The 18,251-nt window shown below is 35.2% G+C and overlaps 2 protein-coding genes across 5 annotated transcripts in view; one reads left to right on the forward strand and one right to left on the reverse strand.

Annotated features, from left to right (window-relative positions):
* The window catches only part of LOC125866874 (copper transport protein ATX1-like), a 230,852-nt gene that overhangs the window by 140,157 nt on the left and 72,444 nt on the right, over positions 1-18,251 (reverse strand). The window lies entirely within an intron of this gene.
* LOC125866854 (ubiquitin C-terminal hydrolase 12-like) lies at positions 712-18,044 on the forward strand. Its single transcript, XM_049547224.1, has 29 exons — positions 712-871; positions 1,520-1,600; positions 1,687-1,806; positions 2,001-2,123; positions 3,324-3,401; positions 3,527-3,618; positions 3,956-4,064; positions 4,146-4,214; positions 4,360-4,470; positions 5,770-5,850; positions 5,938-6,057; positions 6,444-6,566; positions 7,463-7,540; positions 7,666-7,757; positions 8,169-8,277; positions 8,358-8,426; positions 8,572-8,682; positions 9,967-10,047; positions 10,136-10,255; positions 10,426-10,548; positions 11,749-11,826; positions 11,936-12,027; positions 12,413-12,521; positions 12,603-12,671; positions 12,817-12,927; positions 14,899-14,965; positions 15,260-15,404; positions 15,488-15,645; positions 17,782-18,044. The coding sequence occupies exons 1-29, from the start codon at positions 866-868 to the stop codon at positions 17,928-17,930; spliced, it is 2,874 nt and encodes a 957-aa protein (XP_049403181.1). The 5' UTR covers positions 712-865; the 3' UTR covers positions 17,931-18,044.

An 18,251-nucleotide genomic window follows, 5' to 3' on the forward strand; every position in this document is an offset into this window, starting at 1 on the left:
AAAAAAGTATTACTCCCTTCGTTCTCATTTATATTCACCAAATGAATTTCTACTTTATCATTTATATTCACCAAATTTAAAGTGATAATAAATTTTATATTGGTGAGAATAATAAATTTTAAAAAGTAATGATGTGATTATAAATTTTATTTACATATGAAACAAATGGTTAGTAGATATAAATGTGGGATTGTTTTAACAAAATATAAACTCATGGATCAATTATTGTATTAAAATATCTCAAATCATGATATGAAATCACATGGTGATTCCATATCATGATTTTTGGAGAATATGGTATCACCTCTCATGATATGGAATCATGAGATGAAATCAACGTAAAATCGCATGTCCAAACGCTGATTTCATCTCACGACACCATATCGTGATATGATATCGCATGGCCAAACGCCTACTTAATAGTGTGTTTTAAAGGTATATATGTGCCCACGTGAACAAATTACTATTTATAATAATGCATTTTTGATGATGTTCACGTGAACACATATATACTTTTAAAATAACTATTAAATAGTGCACGAGATAAGTTGTCTCGGGATTAATATACCACTCATGGGAATGGGAAGAAATAACTTATCCCAGGATAAGTTATCCCAAACTTTCCAACCAAACATTAAATTAAGTGCCACAAAATAATTATCCCAGGATCATTTGTACCTATCCTTCAGGCATATTTGAACTCCAGCTCAACAAACTTTTCACTTGCTATTCCTCGTCACACAAGCACTTCTGCTCAACAAACTTTTCACTTGCTATTCCATGTCACACAAGCACTTCAGCTCAGCAAAGTTGCCGCCGGTTTACGTTCTCCCATTCTCCGGCGACGTAACTCCTCACTCTTCCTATGGATGTAATAATCTTCTTCCTCATTTTTTTCTCCCTTTCGTTTACAGTTTTGCTTTACTTTACTGGCTGTATTTTTTTTGCTCACAGTAGCTTCTCTCGGCGTAGTCCGGTGTGAAATTTAACTAAAATTTCTTCTAAAAATGAGATCGTTACTGAATTTATTAGCTGTGCTACTGTGTGTATTCACTTTGTTTTTACAGTTTCTCTCTCCTCTGCGATTTTTTTTTTTGGGTTGACAGTAGCTTTTGTCGGTGTAGTTTTGAAAATAAATGTGCTGAATATAGTTCGCAGTGATTGCTATGTGAAATTTGACCTAAAATTTCTTTTCAAAATGTGATTGTTGTGTGTATTCACAGTTTCACTCTGCTTTGCGTATTTTTTTTCTGTCTTACAGTAGCTTTTCTCTGTGTAGTTTTGAAAAAAAAAGTACTGAATGTAGTCGGATGTGATTCACTGTTGAACTAATAAAATATTCAAACGCATATATGTTTGTTGATATACGTGAAAGTGACAACGAAGAAAGATTACATTCAATGTGGATGAGAAGGACATAAGCTAGCATCTTTGGGTGGTTTTCTACTCAATATTGCTAATTTAGTTTCTTCTTATATTGGTCTAGGCATAGTAATCATTTATTAACCTCAAATTTCAGGTAATAGTGAAGAAAGATCAAGAAGAAAAGTTACAAAAGGGGAAGGAGAAAGCAGAGGCTTGTCTCTACACTATGATCAAGGTTTCTTTCAACTCTTTTTGTCTCTCTCATCTTGTATCTTTACACTTGGGAAACTTTTAACTGTAATTAGTCATTTCATTTTCTAGGTAGCTCGTGATGAAGACCTCGCTGAACAAATTGGAAAGGAGATTTATTTTGATCTTGTGGACCATGATAAAGTGCGTACTTTTTGTATTGAGAAACAGAAGCCATTTACTCAATTGAAGGTACTTTTATCATTCTATTGTGTTTCGTTTTCTGATGAGCAATTGTATGTACTGCTGTGAATGAATTAAGTTTGCCCTTGTTTAGTATAGAGGCTTCATGTGAAATTTTCTGCTCCTACAACTTGAAATATGGAATGTAAACACTGTTGAAATATGGAATGTAAACACGTGTCTGATGGTACATCTGTTTCCAGGAGGAAGTTGCTAAGGCATTTGGTATACCAGTGCAATTTCAACGTTACTGGATATGGGCAAAGCGCCAGAACCATACGTATCGGCCTGCTCGAGTATTGACAGCTCAAGAGGAAATTCAACCGGTAAGTTCTCTCTGGAAAGCCTATCTTTCTGCAGTGTGCTCTTCGTCTGTGTTATGACTGTAGCTTTACTGGTGATAGTCTTTGTATATTTTATGTTTGGTGGTCCACATAAAATTTGTTCTCTTTGGCTTATCCATCAGATGGAAGAAAAGAATGATCTTAGCATGATACTCTTGTAGTGGTGTGAAGCCATCCTCCTTTTCCAGTCATTCCTTATATGATCTAAGCCCTTAAAGGGAATTTATTCTATTTCTTCTTCAGCTTTATGGGACTGTTTGATTCATTGATTTCTCATGCTTGACGTGCCTAATCTATACTACACAAAAAATAGAGGCTAGGTAAGGATAATCAATTTGTATGTTTGCAACAATAAAGAAAGTAATACAATTGTTGAAGTATGTGACCATCTCATCTAAAAGCTTAAGTTGTTTGGGAAATACTTTAATTAATTAATTATATCTTCAACATTCCCTTCACGTGTGGGCTTGATTCCTTTTGATGAATAATATGTGGAAATTAAGGTTGGCAGGGAGATTTGAGCCCAAGACCTCTGCTTGCTTTGATACCATGTAGAAATATGTGACCATCTCATCTAAAAGTTTAAGCTGTTAGAGAAAACATACTTTTATTTAATTAAATATATCTTCAACAATAGTTATCTGGACTCAATCTGGTAATTGTGTTGGCGAGAGATAGTAGATATTTGGTGGAATAGTTGTGGTATGCACAAATTAGCCAGGATTCCAACATTACCAAGAAAGCTATGTGGACTTTAATCGACTAAGTTATATAATTGTTATTGCAATCTTAACTTTGTTCCCGAAAATTTTGATTATGAGCTTGACATCCACCAATTTCGCTTTATTAGAAAATAAATGTCTTCCGTTGCTAGTCAATAAAATCAATTTTCTGATCATGTTTGTTCATCCATTGCTGGTCCACAAGTCCATTGCTTCCCCTCCCCCCTCATTCACTCTCTCCTCTTCAACTCCCTCCGGCCCACTTTCTAGGTACGTTTTCCAGTTGGAGGTATTGGAATTCCTCAGGCCCGATTTTCTTGAAGCATGACAATTGTGACTGGTATTATGATCATTTTTATCTTGCAATCTTTCTTCGGTAGTGCATGGCTTCTACAATCCGTTAAAGGGTGGGAGTGCTTGATTAACGCGGTGTTAATTATCTTGCATGATCTGCTTTCAGGTTGGTGAACTTAGAGAGGTTTCAAATAAATGGAACAATGATGAGCTAAAACTTTTTCTGGAAGTAGAATTATGCCTGGTAATGCATCACCTGCTTACTTGTCTTCCTTTTCAGTGATTGGCTTGTTGCATGTTATCTTTGTGAGGCTTTATTTTACATGTTTTACTTTTACATTTTATTTTTTATTTTGTGTATTCTTGCAGGATTTGCGACCTTTACATCCACCAGGGAAGACGACCAGGGAAGAAATCCTTCTATTTTTAAAACTTTATGACCCTCTGAAAGAGACGATTAGGTATTACATTTTGCTTCTCAATAGCTGAAATACTTCCACTAAAGTAGTGATTTTCATGTTTGAATTCGGGATTTCCTAATTTATTTTGAGAAAACACAATTACATGGAAAGGTGCTTTGACTTGTACTCGATCTAGTGGGGCAAAAAATAATAGAAGAAGACTTGGTCAAATCCCTGGACTTGATGAGCCATCATATTGATAGGGTTAATTCACTATTTAATACATTTGAAACTTAAAGTTCTGTTAAAATCCAACTGCATTGGGCTGGATATATGAGAAGCCATGATGTGAATGAGTTTTTTTTGGTTTTTTTCTTTAAATTCCTTTTTTTGTCAGGTATGTTGGACAACTTTTTGTAAAAGGAAGTGGCAAGCCGCTGGAGATAAAAACAAAGCTGAAGGAGTTGGCTGGCTTTTCGCCTGATGAAGAAATTGAACTCTTTGAGGTAATTTTTCTTCTTCTCTTGCTAGCAATTATGTAGCTCTTAAAATATGATATGTGATTACTCAGGTTTTGTTATTCACAGGAAATAAAATTTGAACCCAGTGTGATGTGTGAAAAAATTGACAGTATGTTGAGTTTTTGTGAGTGCCAGGTATGTGCAACCAATTGTCAGTTGACACTTTTGGGATCTGTATGCATTTTATGGTGTAATCAAGTTCTTTCAATTCCTTTTTGTTTGTTTTGCTGGATTTATTACTAATGAAACCTTTTTCTGCAATATTCCTCTGGTTTTGCAGCTAGAAGATGGGGATATAATTTGCTTTCAGAAATCCCTTCGAAATCAATGCACTGAACAATATCGCTTTCCTGAAGTTCCTTCATTTTTGGAGTACATGTACAATCGCCAGGTACGTGTAGTACACTCTTATAATATTTCTTGGAGTATGCAATAGATTTTGATGATGTCTCTACACTATTGGTGGAATGGTACAAAGAGGGATGTTGCTGAGTAGCTGTAAATATCTGTGGATTTCTTCCATGTATAGACAACTTTACAGATTTGTTTATGGATCTTTGAGAATTTATTTTCATTTCCTTGAAATCGAAGCTTAAGCTTTTACGAACTGAAAGATCTTCCCATTCTAAATAAGAATGAGAGTTTTTAAACTAGATGTGCTCCTTTTACTGGGTTTAAGAGAGAGAGAGAGTGTGAGATAATTGGTCTGTAGCAGAGGTGAATACAAGTTTAGGTTCCGGTGAGGTGAGCGCAAATAGTAATTCAGAGTTTTTGGCTGTACACCTGTTGTACTCTATTTTTCTCACTTTGGTAAGTTAGAGTGTTCAATTGACACATAGAAGACAAGTTGATGTATTTTTAGCTGTCTATTTTCAAAGTTGGAATGTTTATTTGACAGTTGAGATCAAGTTAAGAGGTCTATCTATGTATAATGCAATGTCATATAAACATCTTGTTCTATTAAAGAACACTAAGATCATTTTATTCGAGTTTTATTTGACCAATCACTAACGCTCTTTGCTTGTCTATTGCTGTGATTGCTATCTGAAACTTAACCTAAAATTTCTTTTTGAAATGTGATTGTTGTGTGTATTCACAGTTTCACTCTGCTTTGCGTATTTTTTCCTGTCTTACTGTAGCTTTTCTCCGTGTAGTTTTGAAAATAAATGTATTGAATGTAGTTGGCAGTGATTACGGTATGAAGTTGACCTAGAATTTCTTTTAAAAATGCAATTGTTATTGAATATATTTTGCTTTGTGTATTCACTTTGTTTCTACAGCTTTACTCTGTTTTACATATATTTTGTTTTGCTTAAAGTAGTTGTGTTTGGTGTAGTTTTGATTCTTTTGAAAATGCATGAAGCATTTGAGAGTGTCCGTCAGCAATGCAGTTTTTACAAATGTTGAATTTATGTCAGATCTTAGGCCTTAAGGAAGTCTATAAATTCCAGTAGTCCATATTTTGGCAACAATTCACTGTCGAACTAATAAAATATTCAAACGCGTATATGTTTGTATGTGTATATATATATATATATATATGTAAAAGTGACAAGGAAAAGATTATATCCAATGTGGATGAGAAGGACATAGCCTAGCATCTTTGGGTGGGTTTCTACTCAATACTGTTATTTAGTTTCTCATTATACTGGTCCAGACATAGTAATCTTTTATTGACCTCAAATTTCAGGTAAGAGTGAAGAAAGAGCAAGAAGAAAAGGTACAAAAGGGAAAGGAGAAAGTAGAGGCTTGTCTCTACACAATGATCAAGGTTTCTTTCAACTTTTTTGTCTCTATCCCTTCTTCTGTCTTTATACTTGGGAAACTTTTAACTGTAATTAGTCATTTTATTTTTCAGGTAGCTCGTGATGAAGACCTCGGTGAACAAATTGGAAAGGAGATTTATTTTGATCTTGTGGACCATGATAAAGTGCGTTCTTTTCGTGTTGAGAAACAGACGCCATTTACTCAATTCAAGGTACATTTATCATTCTGTTGCTTTTCGTTTTCTGATGAGCAAATGTATGTACTTCATGAGAACGAATTCAGTTTTCCCTTGTTTAATAAAGAGGTTTCATGTGTAATTTGCTGCATCTATAACTTGAAATATGTAATGTTAACTTTCTGTACTTGTGTTTTATATTGAGTTAAAAGATAAAACTTTGAATTCTGAGTGCTAGGCAGGTAAAAAAATGAGGATATACAAATAATCATAAAAATTGTGAACAGCGAGTTCTAATGGTTTGGTGGTGAGTATTCACAAAATTATTTGGGCTCTCTCAGCAGATAAGATAAAAGTATGTCATTGGTCATTCATTGTAAGTCTTGAGTTTGGCGTGTGTCTGATGGTACATCTTTTTCCAGGAGGAAGTTGCTAAGGCATTTGGTATACCGGTGCAATTTCAGCGTTACTGGATATGGGCAAAACGCCAGAACCATACATATCGGCCTGATTGTGCATTGACAGCTCAAGAGGAAATTCAACCGGTAAGTTCTGTCTGACAAGCCTATCTTTCTGCAGAGAGTTCTTCGTCTGTGTTATGACTGCAGCTTTGCTGGTGATATTCTTTGTATATTTTATGTTTGGTGGTCCACATATAATTTGTTCTCTTTGGCTTATCCATCAGATGGGAGAAAATAATGATCTTAGTATGATACTCTTGTAGTGGTGTGCAGCCATTCTCCATTTCCAGTCATTCCTTAAATGATCTATGCCTTAAAAGGAATTTATTCTATTTCTTCTTCAGCTATATGGGACTGTTTAATTAACAAATCTTAACATATACTTTATTTAATTAATTATATCTTCAACATTCCTTTTGATGAGTCACATGTGGAAGTTCTTTTTGATAAAGGTTGGCAGGAAGATTTGATCCCAGGAAATCTGCTTGCTTTGATACAATGTGGAAATATGCAACTATCTCATCTAAAAGTTTAAGCGATTAGAGAGAGCATACTTTATTTAATTAGCTATATCTTCAACAATAGTTATCTGGACTCAATCTGGTGCTTGTGTTGGCGGGAGATAGTAGATACTTGGTGGAATAGTTGTGGTATGCACAAATTGGCCAGGATTCCACCATTACCAAAAAACTATGTGGACTTTAATCCACTAAGTTATATAATTGTTATTGTAATCTTAACTTTGTTTCCTGAAAATTATGATTATGAGCTTGACATCCACCAATTTCGCTTTCTTAGAAAATAAATGTCTTCCGTTGCTAGTCAGGCCCGATTTTCTTGAAGCATGACAATTGTGACTGGTATTATGATCATTTTTGTCTTGCAATCTTTCTTTGGTAGTGCATGGCTTCTACAATCTGTTAAAGGATGGGAGTGCTTGATTAACTCTGTGTTAATTATCTTGCATGATCTGCTTTCAGGTTGGTGAACTGAGAGAGGTTTCAAATAAATGGAACAATGATGAGCTAAAACTTTTTCTGGAAGTAGAATTATGCCTGGTAATGCAGCACCTGCTTACTTGTCTTCCTTTTCGGTGATTGACTTGTTGCATGTTATCTTTGTGATGCTTTATTTTACATGTTTTACTTTTACCTTGTATTTTTTATTTTGTGTATTCTTGCAGGATTTGCGACCTTTACATCCACCAGGGAAGGCGACCAGGGAAGAAATCCTTCTATTTTTAAAACTTTATGACCCTCTGAAAGAGACGATTAGGTATTACATTTTGCTTCTCAATAGCTGAAATACTTCCACTAAAGTAGTGATTTTCAAGTTTGAATTCGGGATTTCCTCATTTATTTTGAGAAAACACAATTAAATGGAAAGGTGCTCTGACTTGTACTCGATCTAGTGGTTTTAATCAGACATTGTAGAGAATTGAATGGCACTGTAGTTAGTTAGCATGAGTGTACACAAAAACGTGGCAAGAAATAATAGAAGAAGACTTGGTCAAAACCGTGGACTTATTGAGCCATCATATTAATAGGGTTAATTCACTATTTAATACATTTGAAACTTGAAGTTCAGTTAAAGTCCAACTGCTTGGGGCTGGATATATGAGAAGCCATGGCGTGGATGAGATTTTTTGGTTTTTATCTTTTAAATTCCTTTTTTTTTTTTTGTCAGGTATGTTGGACATCTTTTTGTAAAAGGAAGTGGCAAGCCGCTGGAGATAAAAACAAAGCTGAAGGAGTTGGCTGGCTTTTCGCCTGATGAAGAAATTGAACTCTTTGAGGTTATTTTCTTCTTCTCTTGCTAGAAATTAGTTAACTCTTAAAATATGATATGTGATTACTCAGGTTTTGTTATTCACAGGAAATAAAATTCGAACCTAGTTTGATGTGTGAAAAGATCGACAGTATGTTGAGTTTTTGTGAGGGCCAGGTATGTGCAACCAATTGTCAGTTGACACTTTTTGGGTTTGTATACATTTTGTGGTGTATTCAATTTCTTTCAATTCCTTTTTGTTTGTTTTGCTGGATTTATTACCAATGAAACCTTTTTCTGCAATATTCCTCTGGTTTTGCAGCTAGAAGATGGGGATATAATTTGCTTTCAGAAATCCCTTCAAAATCAATGCACTGAGCAATATCGCTTTCCTGAGGTTCCTTCATTTTTGGAGTACATGTACAATCGCCAGGTACGTGTGGTACACTCTTATAACATTTCTTGGAGTATGCAATAGATTTTGATGATATCTCTACACTATTGGTGGAATGGTACGAAGAAGGATGTCGCTGAGTAGCTGTAAATATCTGTGGATTTCTTCCATTTATTGACTACTTCACAGATTTGTTATGGATCTTTGAGAATTTATTTTCATTCCCCCGAGATCAAAGCTTACGCTTTTACGAACTGAAAGATCTTCCCATTTTAAATAAGAATGAGAGTTTTTAAACTTAATGTGCTCCTTTGGTTGGGTTTAAGAGAGAGAGCGCGCGTGACATTATTGGTCTGTAGCAGAGGTGAATACAAGTTTAGGTTCTGGTGAGGTGAGCGCAAATAGTAGTTCAGAGTTTTTGGTTGTACACCTGCTGAACTCTATTTTGCTCACTTTGGTAAGTTAGAGTGTTCAATTGACACAACGAAGAGTAGTTGATTTATTTTGGGCTGTGTATTTTCAAAGTTGGAATGTTTATTTGACAATTGAGATCAAGTTAAGAGGTCTATCAATGTATAATGCAATGTCGTATAAACATCCTGTTCTATTAAAGAAAACTCAAGATATTTTATTCTAGTTTTATTTGACTAATCACTAACGCACTTTGCTTGTCTATCGCTGTGATTGCTATGTGAAATTTGACCTAAAATTTCTTTTCGAAATGTGATTGTTGTGTGCATTCACAGTTTCACTCTGCTTTGTGTATTTTTTCATGTCTTACAATAGCTTTTCTCCGTGTAGTTTTGAAAATAAATGTATTGAATGTAGTTGGCTGTGATTACTGGATGAAGTTGACGTAGAATTACTTTTAAAAATGCAATTGTTATTGAATATATTTTGCTGTGTGTATTCACTTTGTTTCTTCAGCTTTACTCTGTTTTACATAACTTTGTTTTACTTAAAGTAGCTGTGTTTGGTGTAATTTTAATTCTTTTGAAAGTGCATGAAGCATCTGAGAGTGTCCATCAGCAATATAATATTTACAAATGTTGAAATTATGTCAGATCTTGGGCCTTCAGAAAGTCTATAAATTCCAGTAGTCCATATTTTGGCAACAATTCACTGTTGAACTGATAAAATATTCAAACGCGTATATGTTTGTTTATATATATATGTGAAATTGACAAGGAAAAGATTATATTCTGTGTGGATGAGAAGGACATAGCCTAGCATCTTTGAGTGGGTTTCTACTCAATACTGCTTATTTAGTTTCTCATTATGCTGGTCCAGGCATAGTAAACTTTTATCGACCTCAAATTTCAGGTAAGAGCGAATAAAGAGCAAGAAGAAATGGTACAAAAGGGAAAGGAGAAAGCAGAGGCTTGTCTCTACACAATGATCAAGGTTTCTTTCAACTTTTTTTGTCTCTATCCCTTCTTCTGTCTTTATACTTGGGAAACTTTTAACTGTAATTAGTCGTTTCATTTTTCAGGTAGCTCGTGATGAAGACCTCGCTGAACAAATTGGAAAGGAGATTTATTTTGATCTTGCGGACCATGATAAAGTGCGTACTTTTTGTATTGAGAAACAGATGCCATTTACTCAATTGAAGGTACTTTTATCATTCTGTTGTGTTTCATTTTCTGATGAACTATTGTATGTACTGCTGTGAATGAATTCAGTTTGCCCTTGTTTAATATAGAGGCTTCATGTGATATTTTCTGCTCCTACAACTTGAAATATGTAATGTAAACACGTGTCTGATGGTACATCTGTTTCCAGGAGGCAGTTGCTAAGGCATTTGGTATACCGGTGCAATTTCAACGTTATTGGATATGGGCAAAACGCCAGAACCACACGTATCGGCCTGATCGTGCATTGACAGCTCAAGAGGAAACCCAACCGGTAAGATCTGTCTGACAAGCCTATCATTCTGCAGTGTGCTCTTCATCTGTGTTATGACTGCAGCTTTCCTAGTGATATTCTTTGTATCTTTTATGTTTGGTGGTCCACATAAAATTTGTTCTCTTTGGATTATCCATCAGATGGTAGAAAAGAATGATCTTAGCATGATACTCTTGTAGTGGTGTGAAGCCATCCTCCATTTCCAGTCATTCCTTATATGATCTAAGCCCTTAATTCTATTTCTTCTTCAGCTTTATCGGACTGTTTAATTCATTAATTTCTCATGCTTGACATACCTAATCTATACTACCAAAAAATAGAGGCTATAGGTAGGATAATCAGTTTGTATGTTTGCAACATTAAAGTAATACAACTGTTGAAGTATGTGACCATCTCATCTAAAAACGTTATTTGTTTGAGACATACTTTATTTAATTAATTGTATCTTCAACATTCCTTTCACATGTGGGCTTGATTCCTTTTGATGAGTCACATGTGGAAATTCTTTTTGTTAAAGGTTGGCAGGGACATTTGAGCCCAGGCCCTCTGCTTGCTTTGATACCATGTGGAAATATGCAACTATCTTATCTAAAAGTTAGAGAGAACATACTTTTATTTAATCAACTATATCTTCAACAATAGTTATCTGGACTCAATCTGGTACTTGTGTTGGTGAGAGATAGTAGATACTTGGTGGAATAGTCGTGGTATGCACAAATTGGCCATGATTCCGCCATTACCAAGAAAGCTATGTGGACTTTAATCGACTAAGTTATATAATTGTTATTGCAATCTTAACTTTGTTTCCTGAAAATTTTGATTATGAGCTTGACATCCACCTATTTCGCTTTCTTAGAAAATAAATGTCTTCCGTTGCTAGTCAATACATCAATTTTCTGATCATGTTTGTTCAATCATTGCTGGGAAACAGCCCACAAAGCCATTGCCCCCCCCCCCCCCCGCCCCCACCCTCCCCTCTCCTGTTCAACTCCCTCCGGCCCACTCTCCAGGTACGTTTTCCAATTGGAGGTATTGGGACCCCTCAGGCCCGATTTTCTTGAAACATGACAATTGTGACTAGTATTGTGATCTTTTTTGTCTTGCATTTTTTCTTCGGTAGTGCATGGCTTCTACATTCTGTTAAAGGATGGAAGTGCTTGATTAACTCAGTGTTAATGATCTTGCATGATCTGCTTTCAGGTTGGTGAACTGAGAGAGGTTTCAAATAAATGGAACAATGATGAGCTAAAACTTTTTCTGGAAGTAGAATTATGCCTGGTAATGCAGCACCTGCTTACTTGTCTTCCTTTTCGGTGATTGACTTGTTGCATGTTATCTTTGTGATGCTTTATTTTTCATTTTATTTTTTATTTGTGTATTCTTGCAGGATTTGAGACCTTTACATCCAGCAGGGAAGACGACCAGGGAAGAAATCCTTCTATTTTTTAAACTTTATGACCCTCTGAAAGAGACGATTAGGTATTATATTTTGCTTCTCAATCGCTGAAATGCTTTCATGTTTGAATTCAGTCCTTATTTATTTAATTTGAGGAAACACAATTACATGGAAAGGTGCTTTGACTTGTACTTGATCTAGTGGTTTTAATCCGACATTGTAGAAAATTGAATGGTACTGTAGTTAGCATGAGTGTACACAAAAACGTGGCAAAAAATAATAGAAGAAGACTTGGTCAAAACCTTGGACTTGATGAGCCATCATATTATTAGGGTTAATCCTCTATTTAATACATTTGATACTTGGAAGTTCAGTTAAAGTCCAACTGCTAGGGGCTGGATATATGAGAAGCCATGATGTGGATGAGGTTTTTTGGTTTTTCTCTTCTTAATTCCTTTTTTGTGTCAGGTATGTTGGACATCTTTTTGTAAAAGGAAGTGGCAAGCCGCTGGAGATAAAAACAAAGCTGAAGGAGTTGGCTGGTTTTTCGCCTGATGAAGAAATTGAACTCTTTGAGGTTATTTTTCTTCTTCTCTTGTTAGCAATTAGTTAAATCTTAAAATATGATATGTCATTACTCAGGTTTTGTTATTCACAGGAAATAAAATTTGAACCCAGTTTGATGTGTGAAAAGATCGACAGTATGTTGAGTTTTTGTGAGGGCCAGGTATGTGCAACCAGTTGTCAGTTGACACTTTTGGGATTTGTATGCATTTTGTGGTGTATTCAATTTCTTTCAATTCCTTTTTGTTTGTTTTGCTGGATTTATTACCAATGAAACCTTTTTCTGCAATATTCCTCTGGTTTTGCAGCTAGAAGATGGGGATATAATTTGCTTTCAGAAATCCCTTCAAAATCAATGCACTGAACGATATCGCTTTCCTGAGGTTCCTTCATTTTTGGAGTACATGCACAATCGCCAGGTACGTGTGGTACACTCTTATAATATTTCTTAGTATGCAATAGATTTTGATGACGTCTCTACACTATTGGTGGAAAGGTATGGAGAGAGATCTCGCTGAGTAACTGTAAATATCTGTGGATTTCTTCCATTTATAGACAACTTTGCAGATTTTTTTATGGATCTTTGAGAATTTATTTTCATTTCCCTGAGATTGAAGCTTAAGCTTTTACGAACTGAAAGATCTTCCCATCCTAAAGAAGAATGAGAGTCTTTCAACTAGATGTGCTCCTTTGGCTGGGTTTGAGAGAGAGAGAGTGTGAGATAGTTGGTCTGTAGCAGAGGTGAATACAAGTTGAGGTTCCGGTGAGGTGAGCGCAAATAGTAGTTCAGAGTTTTTTTCTGTACGCCTGCTGTACTCTATTTCGCTCACTTTGACTTACCTAAACAACCGAACTCGACAAGTAACACAGTCAAGAGAAAGAGACAGATTCAAAGACATGTAAAAATGCTGACATGTATTTGAAATTTACAGACTTGACTAATTCGAATTCACGCCTGGTAGACCCACCAAGGTAGTAAAATACTCTTTATCTAATGGTTCTCAGTTTGAAAAGCTCGAACAAGAAATCTCTAGCTAAGCTAAAAAGTACCAACTATCCTAATATACCTTTCAATGGTAGGAATATCAACAATTAATACTCTAGTAACGTACATCAGTGAGAAATAGGCACACCTTCAATTACTACAAAATTAANCCCCCCCCCCCCCCACAACGACCCTGCTTACTGCCTCACACAGACCTACATACTGTACAACATAGCCGTGTTCAAATACTACTACAATGAACAACTCTGGAAATTTCGAAACTATCCCTATTGTATACCTCTTTCCTTTCTCTACATCTTCCTCTTCCTTGTCAGGCAAGAACTTGAACTCAACAATGTCCTTCGATCCATCATCCCGAATGTTTATTTTCTCTCACATACATTGAATTCTCATTACCAAATATTTTATAGTTGCCGCTGACTTGACAGTCACTGTTCTCCGTCTATTAATCTCCTCGCTCCCCCTTCAGTAGATGTAATCTTCCTTTCCATCTCTGTAATTTTTCCTCAGAATTTACTTTGCTTTTACAACTTTTCTCTGTTTCATGTATATTATTTTTTTGGGATAAGGCACAAGTACCCCCTAGACTATGACCGAAATTCCAGAGACACGCATTAACTAAACTAAGTTCCTATTACTCCCTAACTCTTTTTTTTTTGTAATTTTGCAAACCTTTTGGCTTACGTAACACACTCCGTAACTCCACATAGTTAAGGCGTGTGGGAGATGTTTGGATGCCACGTAAGCCAAAAAGGTGTACAAAATTACAAAATAAATGGGTTCAGGGGTAATAGGACCTTAGTTTAGTTAAGGGGTGCCTCTGGAATTTCGGTCATAGTCTAGGTGGTACTTGTGCCTTTATTCCTATTTTTTAAATTTAAAGTAGCTTTATTTGGTACAATTTTGAAACTATTGACTTTTTATTTATTTGTATGTGCTGAATATACTCCACCGTGATTGCTGTGTCAATTGACCTAAAGTAAATATATGTTAGTAACTGAATTTTTAGCTATGTTGCTTTGTTTTTACAGTTTATTTCTGTGTCTCGTATATTTTTTTTGGTTTAATGAAGATTTATTTGGTGGCATTGTGCTAAATTTAGTGATATTTTTGGGATTTATAGTTGCTGAATTTGATGCACTTTGTTGCTCTATGAATTCACTTGTTTGCAGTTCTTCACTGTTTTGCCTGTTTATTGTTCAAAGGTGCTTTGCTGGGTGGAGTTTCCAAAAGTAATCGATCTGTTGGATGTATATGTAGCAGTTTAATAATATGTTGTTATTGCAGTGTAAACTTTCCCTAGATTTTCTTAAGTGTGAAAGATTATTCAAAATTGTTCAACTTTGTTGGTTCGAGTTTTCTTACTTTGCTTCTTCTATTGCAGCCAAAAGAACACGAAATGCTTGTTCCTAGTTCCGATTTTCCTACTAAGAAGCCTCAGCCGGTCAAAGGTATCTTACCTACTTTTACACACTCTTTCAGAGTAATAGTGTATGTATAGTCGCTATTTTTATTACTCCTATTTGATATCACATCTTTACATTGATTGAAATTTAGTATGTGTTACTTATCACTAATTACTTATCAGTATTAGAATGAAATGGAGCCAAATTGAGCTAAAAATGTAGAGGATTCATTTCACCGACCCCAAAAAGTTTGGGATTGTTGTGTTATTGATTTTGTTAACTGATATTGTATTTTTTCCTGAGTCATTTAAAATTTTTGCATGCTTTATTTTCTGGAAGTTGCACCAGCGGACACATTAAGTATGGTGGATGCTCAGGTGGTGGATGATGCGGCATCTCCACTGTTCACATGGACTATTGACAACTTTTCAAAGTTGAATGTGAAGAAGTACTCTGATGTGTTTGATATAGGAGGATATAAATGGTAATTATTTTCAACATCCCATTTTCAGTGGATTGCTTCACAAATTTAATGCGATGTACTATACGATGCATTCTGTCTTGCAGGAGGATACTGATATTCCCAAAAGGAAACGACGTAGATTATTTATCTGTGTATTTAGATGTGGCAGATGCCGCAACGTTGCCTACTGGTTGGAGTAGACATGCTAAATTTAGCTTAGCTGTTGTCGATCAAATTCATGGCAAGTTCACACTGAGAAAAGGTCAGAGATCTCATCTGTTGTATAAAAGATCTGAATTTTTGTGCATGAGTTTATGCTGAGGGAATATCTATAGGTTATCTATCAACTGCATATTTAATCCATTTGAACAAGGCTTTGTTGTGTTATATTATCTAGTTTTCCTCATATTCAGCTGTGGAGAGTAGTCGTCGAACTTCAGATTTTCCTGGATAACATATTTCATGTAGTATTTTGTGCGTACTTTGAATTTTCTTTTCTTTCTTGAGGAATGAATTAATAAGTGAACTTCCATCGAGGCATTATAGTTTGGACATTTTATTATAAAACAGATGATCTAGGTTTTCATTTGGCTTTTTAATGTCAAGAAGTACTCCAATTGTTAGAGTGGGTCAAAGTCCCACATTAGTTGGGGAATGGACTAGTGGTCTGCTTATATGGACTTGGGCAATCCTCCCCTCATGAGCTAGCTTTTATGGTTGAGTTAGACCCATCATATATTTACAGCATCAATGGAAGCAATATTGCCAACTTGTTCCAACAGATTAAGTTTGACTGCTTACTTTTGTATTCTTTTTGATGTAAGAAGGAATTTGTTAATTATGTAGAATCCATACTAGCCTCATAGAATTCATATAAGATTGGAAAGAGATCCATCTTATGCTGTGTTTACTCACTTATAATTACTTCAGCACCCTCTTAGTGCTGCTTTTATAATACAATTTCCTTTCCAAAAAAAAAAGAAAGTATAACAATGATGTATGTTCATTATATGCATGTTCTGTGCTTCTGCCAACAGGATTCAATATTGTGTTGATGTTCCATGAGTTTCATTTGTTGGCTATGCTGATAGATGTATGGGTTTTCCTTTATAATNCTGCTTTTATAATACAATTTCCTTTCCAAAAAAAAAAAAAAAAGTATAACAATGATGTATGTTCATTATATGTATGTTCTGTGCTTCTGCCAACAGGATTCAATATTGTGATGTTGATGTTCCATGAGTTTCATTTGTTGGTTATGCTGATAGATGTATGGGTTTTCCTTTATAATTTTTTCTGTACCTGTGGTATTTTCTAAAAGGTCTCTTTATACTGGCATATGTAATTGATCCTGGAAAGATCTGTTCATTAAATGAATCTTGTCGGCCACTGTGCAGATTTTGATCAAGACTTATTGTACTAGTTATTTTTTTCCTTACAAGGTAAATGATTTATTAACGTGGGAAAAACTCCTGTTTACAAGGTGTAGACCAATAATTAGAGAACCTAAAGAATCGCATGTTCCTAGAAATGTCAGCCAATCTTCTATACACAAGAACTTTATGGGTGCACCAACAGCTAACTAAGAATTAGAGGCTATTCATCAAGTGTTCAAAATCATTTTCCAACTGCTCAAAGGCATGATACCCTTAATATGTTCAGTTTTATAGCACAAATGAATAAGACAGCTCGACTAAATGTTAACCGACATTTGAAGTCAAAGTTGAGCAGTTAACTGAGAAAGAGCACAAAGGCTCAGCAAGTAGCAGGAGGGATAGTATATTTCTCTAAGGCTTGTGTTTGCTGCAATGGTAGGCCTGAATTGTTAAGGACCTAGAACTACCCACTATATATACACTCATATAGCCAGTTTGGGCTTCAGACTTAAAAAAGTTGTTTTCCTGCTTTGTCCGGGCAACATGGTGGGATATATGCTATTTTCATAAATTCTCTCAGTCTCTCGTATATAGTAGTTTGATGTAGGATATCTACATCTCCATCTGCATCCAACTAACAAATTGAAAATATAGTAGTCAGAATTTAACTGAAATGAACTTGACCTTTTACGTCTCTGGTGTTTCCTGTGGTTGAATATGAAATTGATGCAGAGCTTTGTCCATCTAACTCAACCTCCAACTGAGAATGGATTTGAACACAGCTTATAGGAGAGAAGAAAATCATGAGTGGTCGATTTTTTAAAAGGAGTCTTTATTCGATTGTTGTTTCTCTTGAGTACATCCTGAATTCAGTTTTAAATAAGCTAGTGATGTTCCAATTTTATGCTTCTTGAGTTTTTATTTTTTATTTTATATGCTTACTCTATTTATGTTGTATAGTATTGTGATTTGATTAGCATAAATGCTGACTATTTTGTTTAATGCTATGTTCCTTGTGGCAGTGAGTGAACACCTTTTTACAGCAAAAGAGAGCGACTGGGGTTTCACAACGTTCTTGCCTCCTACTGAATTAAATGATCCTGGAAAAGGTTTTCTTGTGGATGATAAAATCATAATTGAAGCTGATATTACTTTTCCTAAAGTTCATTGATTGCTGAAAGTTTTAGGTAAGGATATAAACATGTAGAGATATTTCGTACCTAGGGTTTAAACCCGTGGTTTCTAGTTAAGGATGGATGCATCCTATCCGACCACCACAACCTTTGGTGGCAAGATCACATTACCTATCCATCCATTTTATTTGAATGCAAGTTATTGATAGACAAGCTTGAAAGAACCCATGTTTTATTATGATGCATATTAGCATATCAAATTAATCCAAAAATCAGTTTAACGTACATTTGGCCATTTCCCCCTTTATTAGTTTTGTCATTGTTGTTGCCCCTAGTGACATTTATATAAGGTGATGATA

The sequence above is a fragment of the Solanum stenotomum genome, chromosome 6 (genome assembly GCF_019186545.1).
Source record: "Solanum stenotomum isolate F172 chromosome 6, ASM1918654v1, whole genome shotgun sequence".
Lineage (NCBI taxonomy): Eukaryota > Viridiplantae > Streptophyta > Magnoliopsida > Solanales > Solanaceae > Solanum > Solanum stenotomum.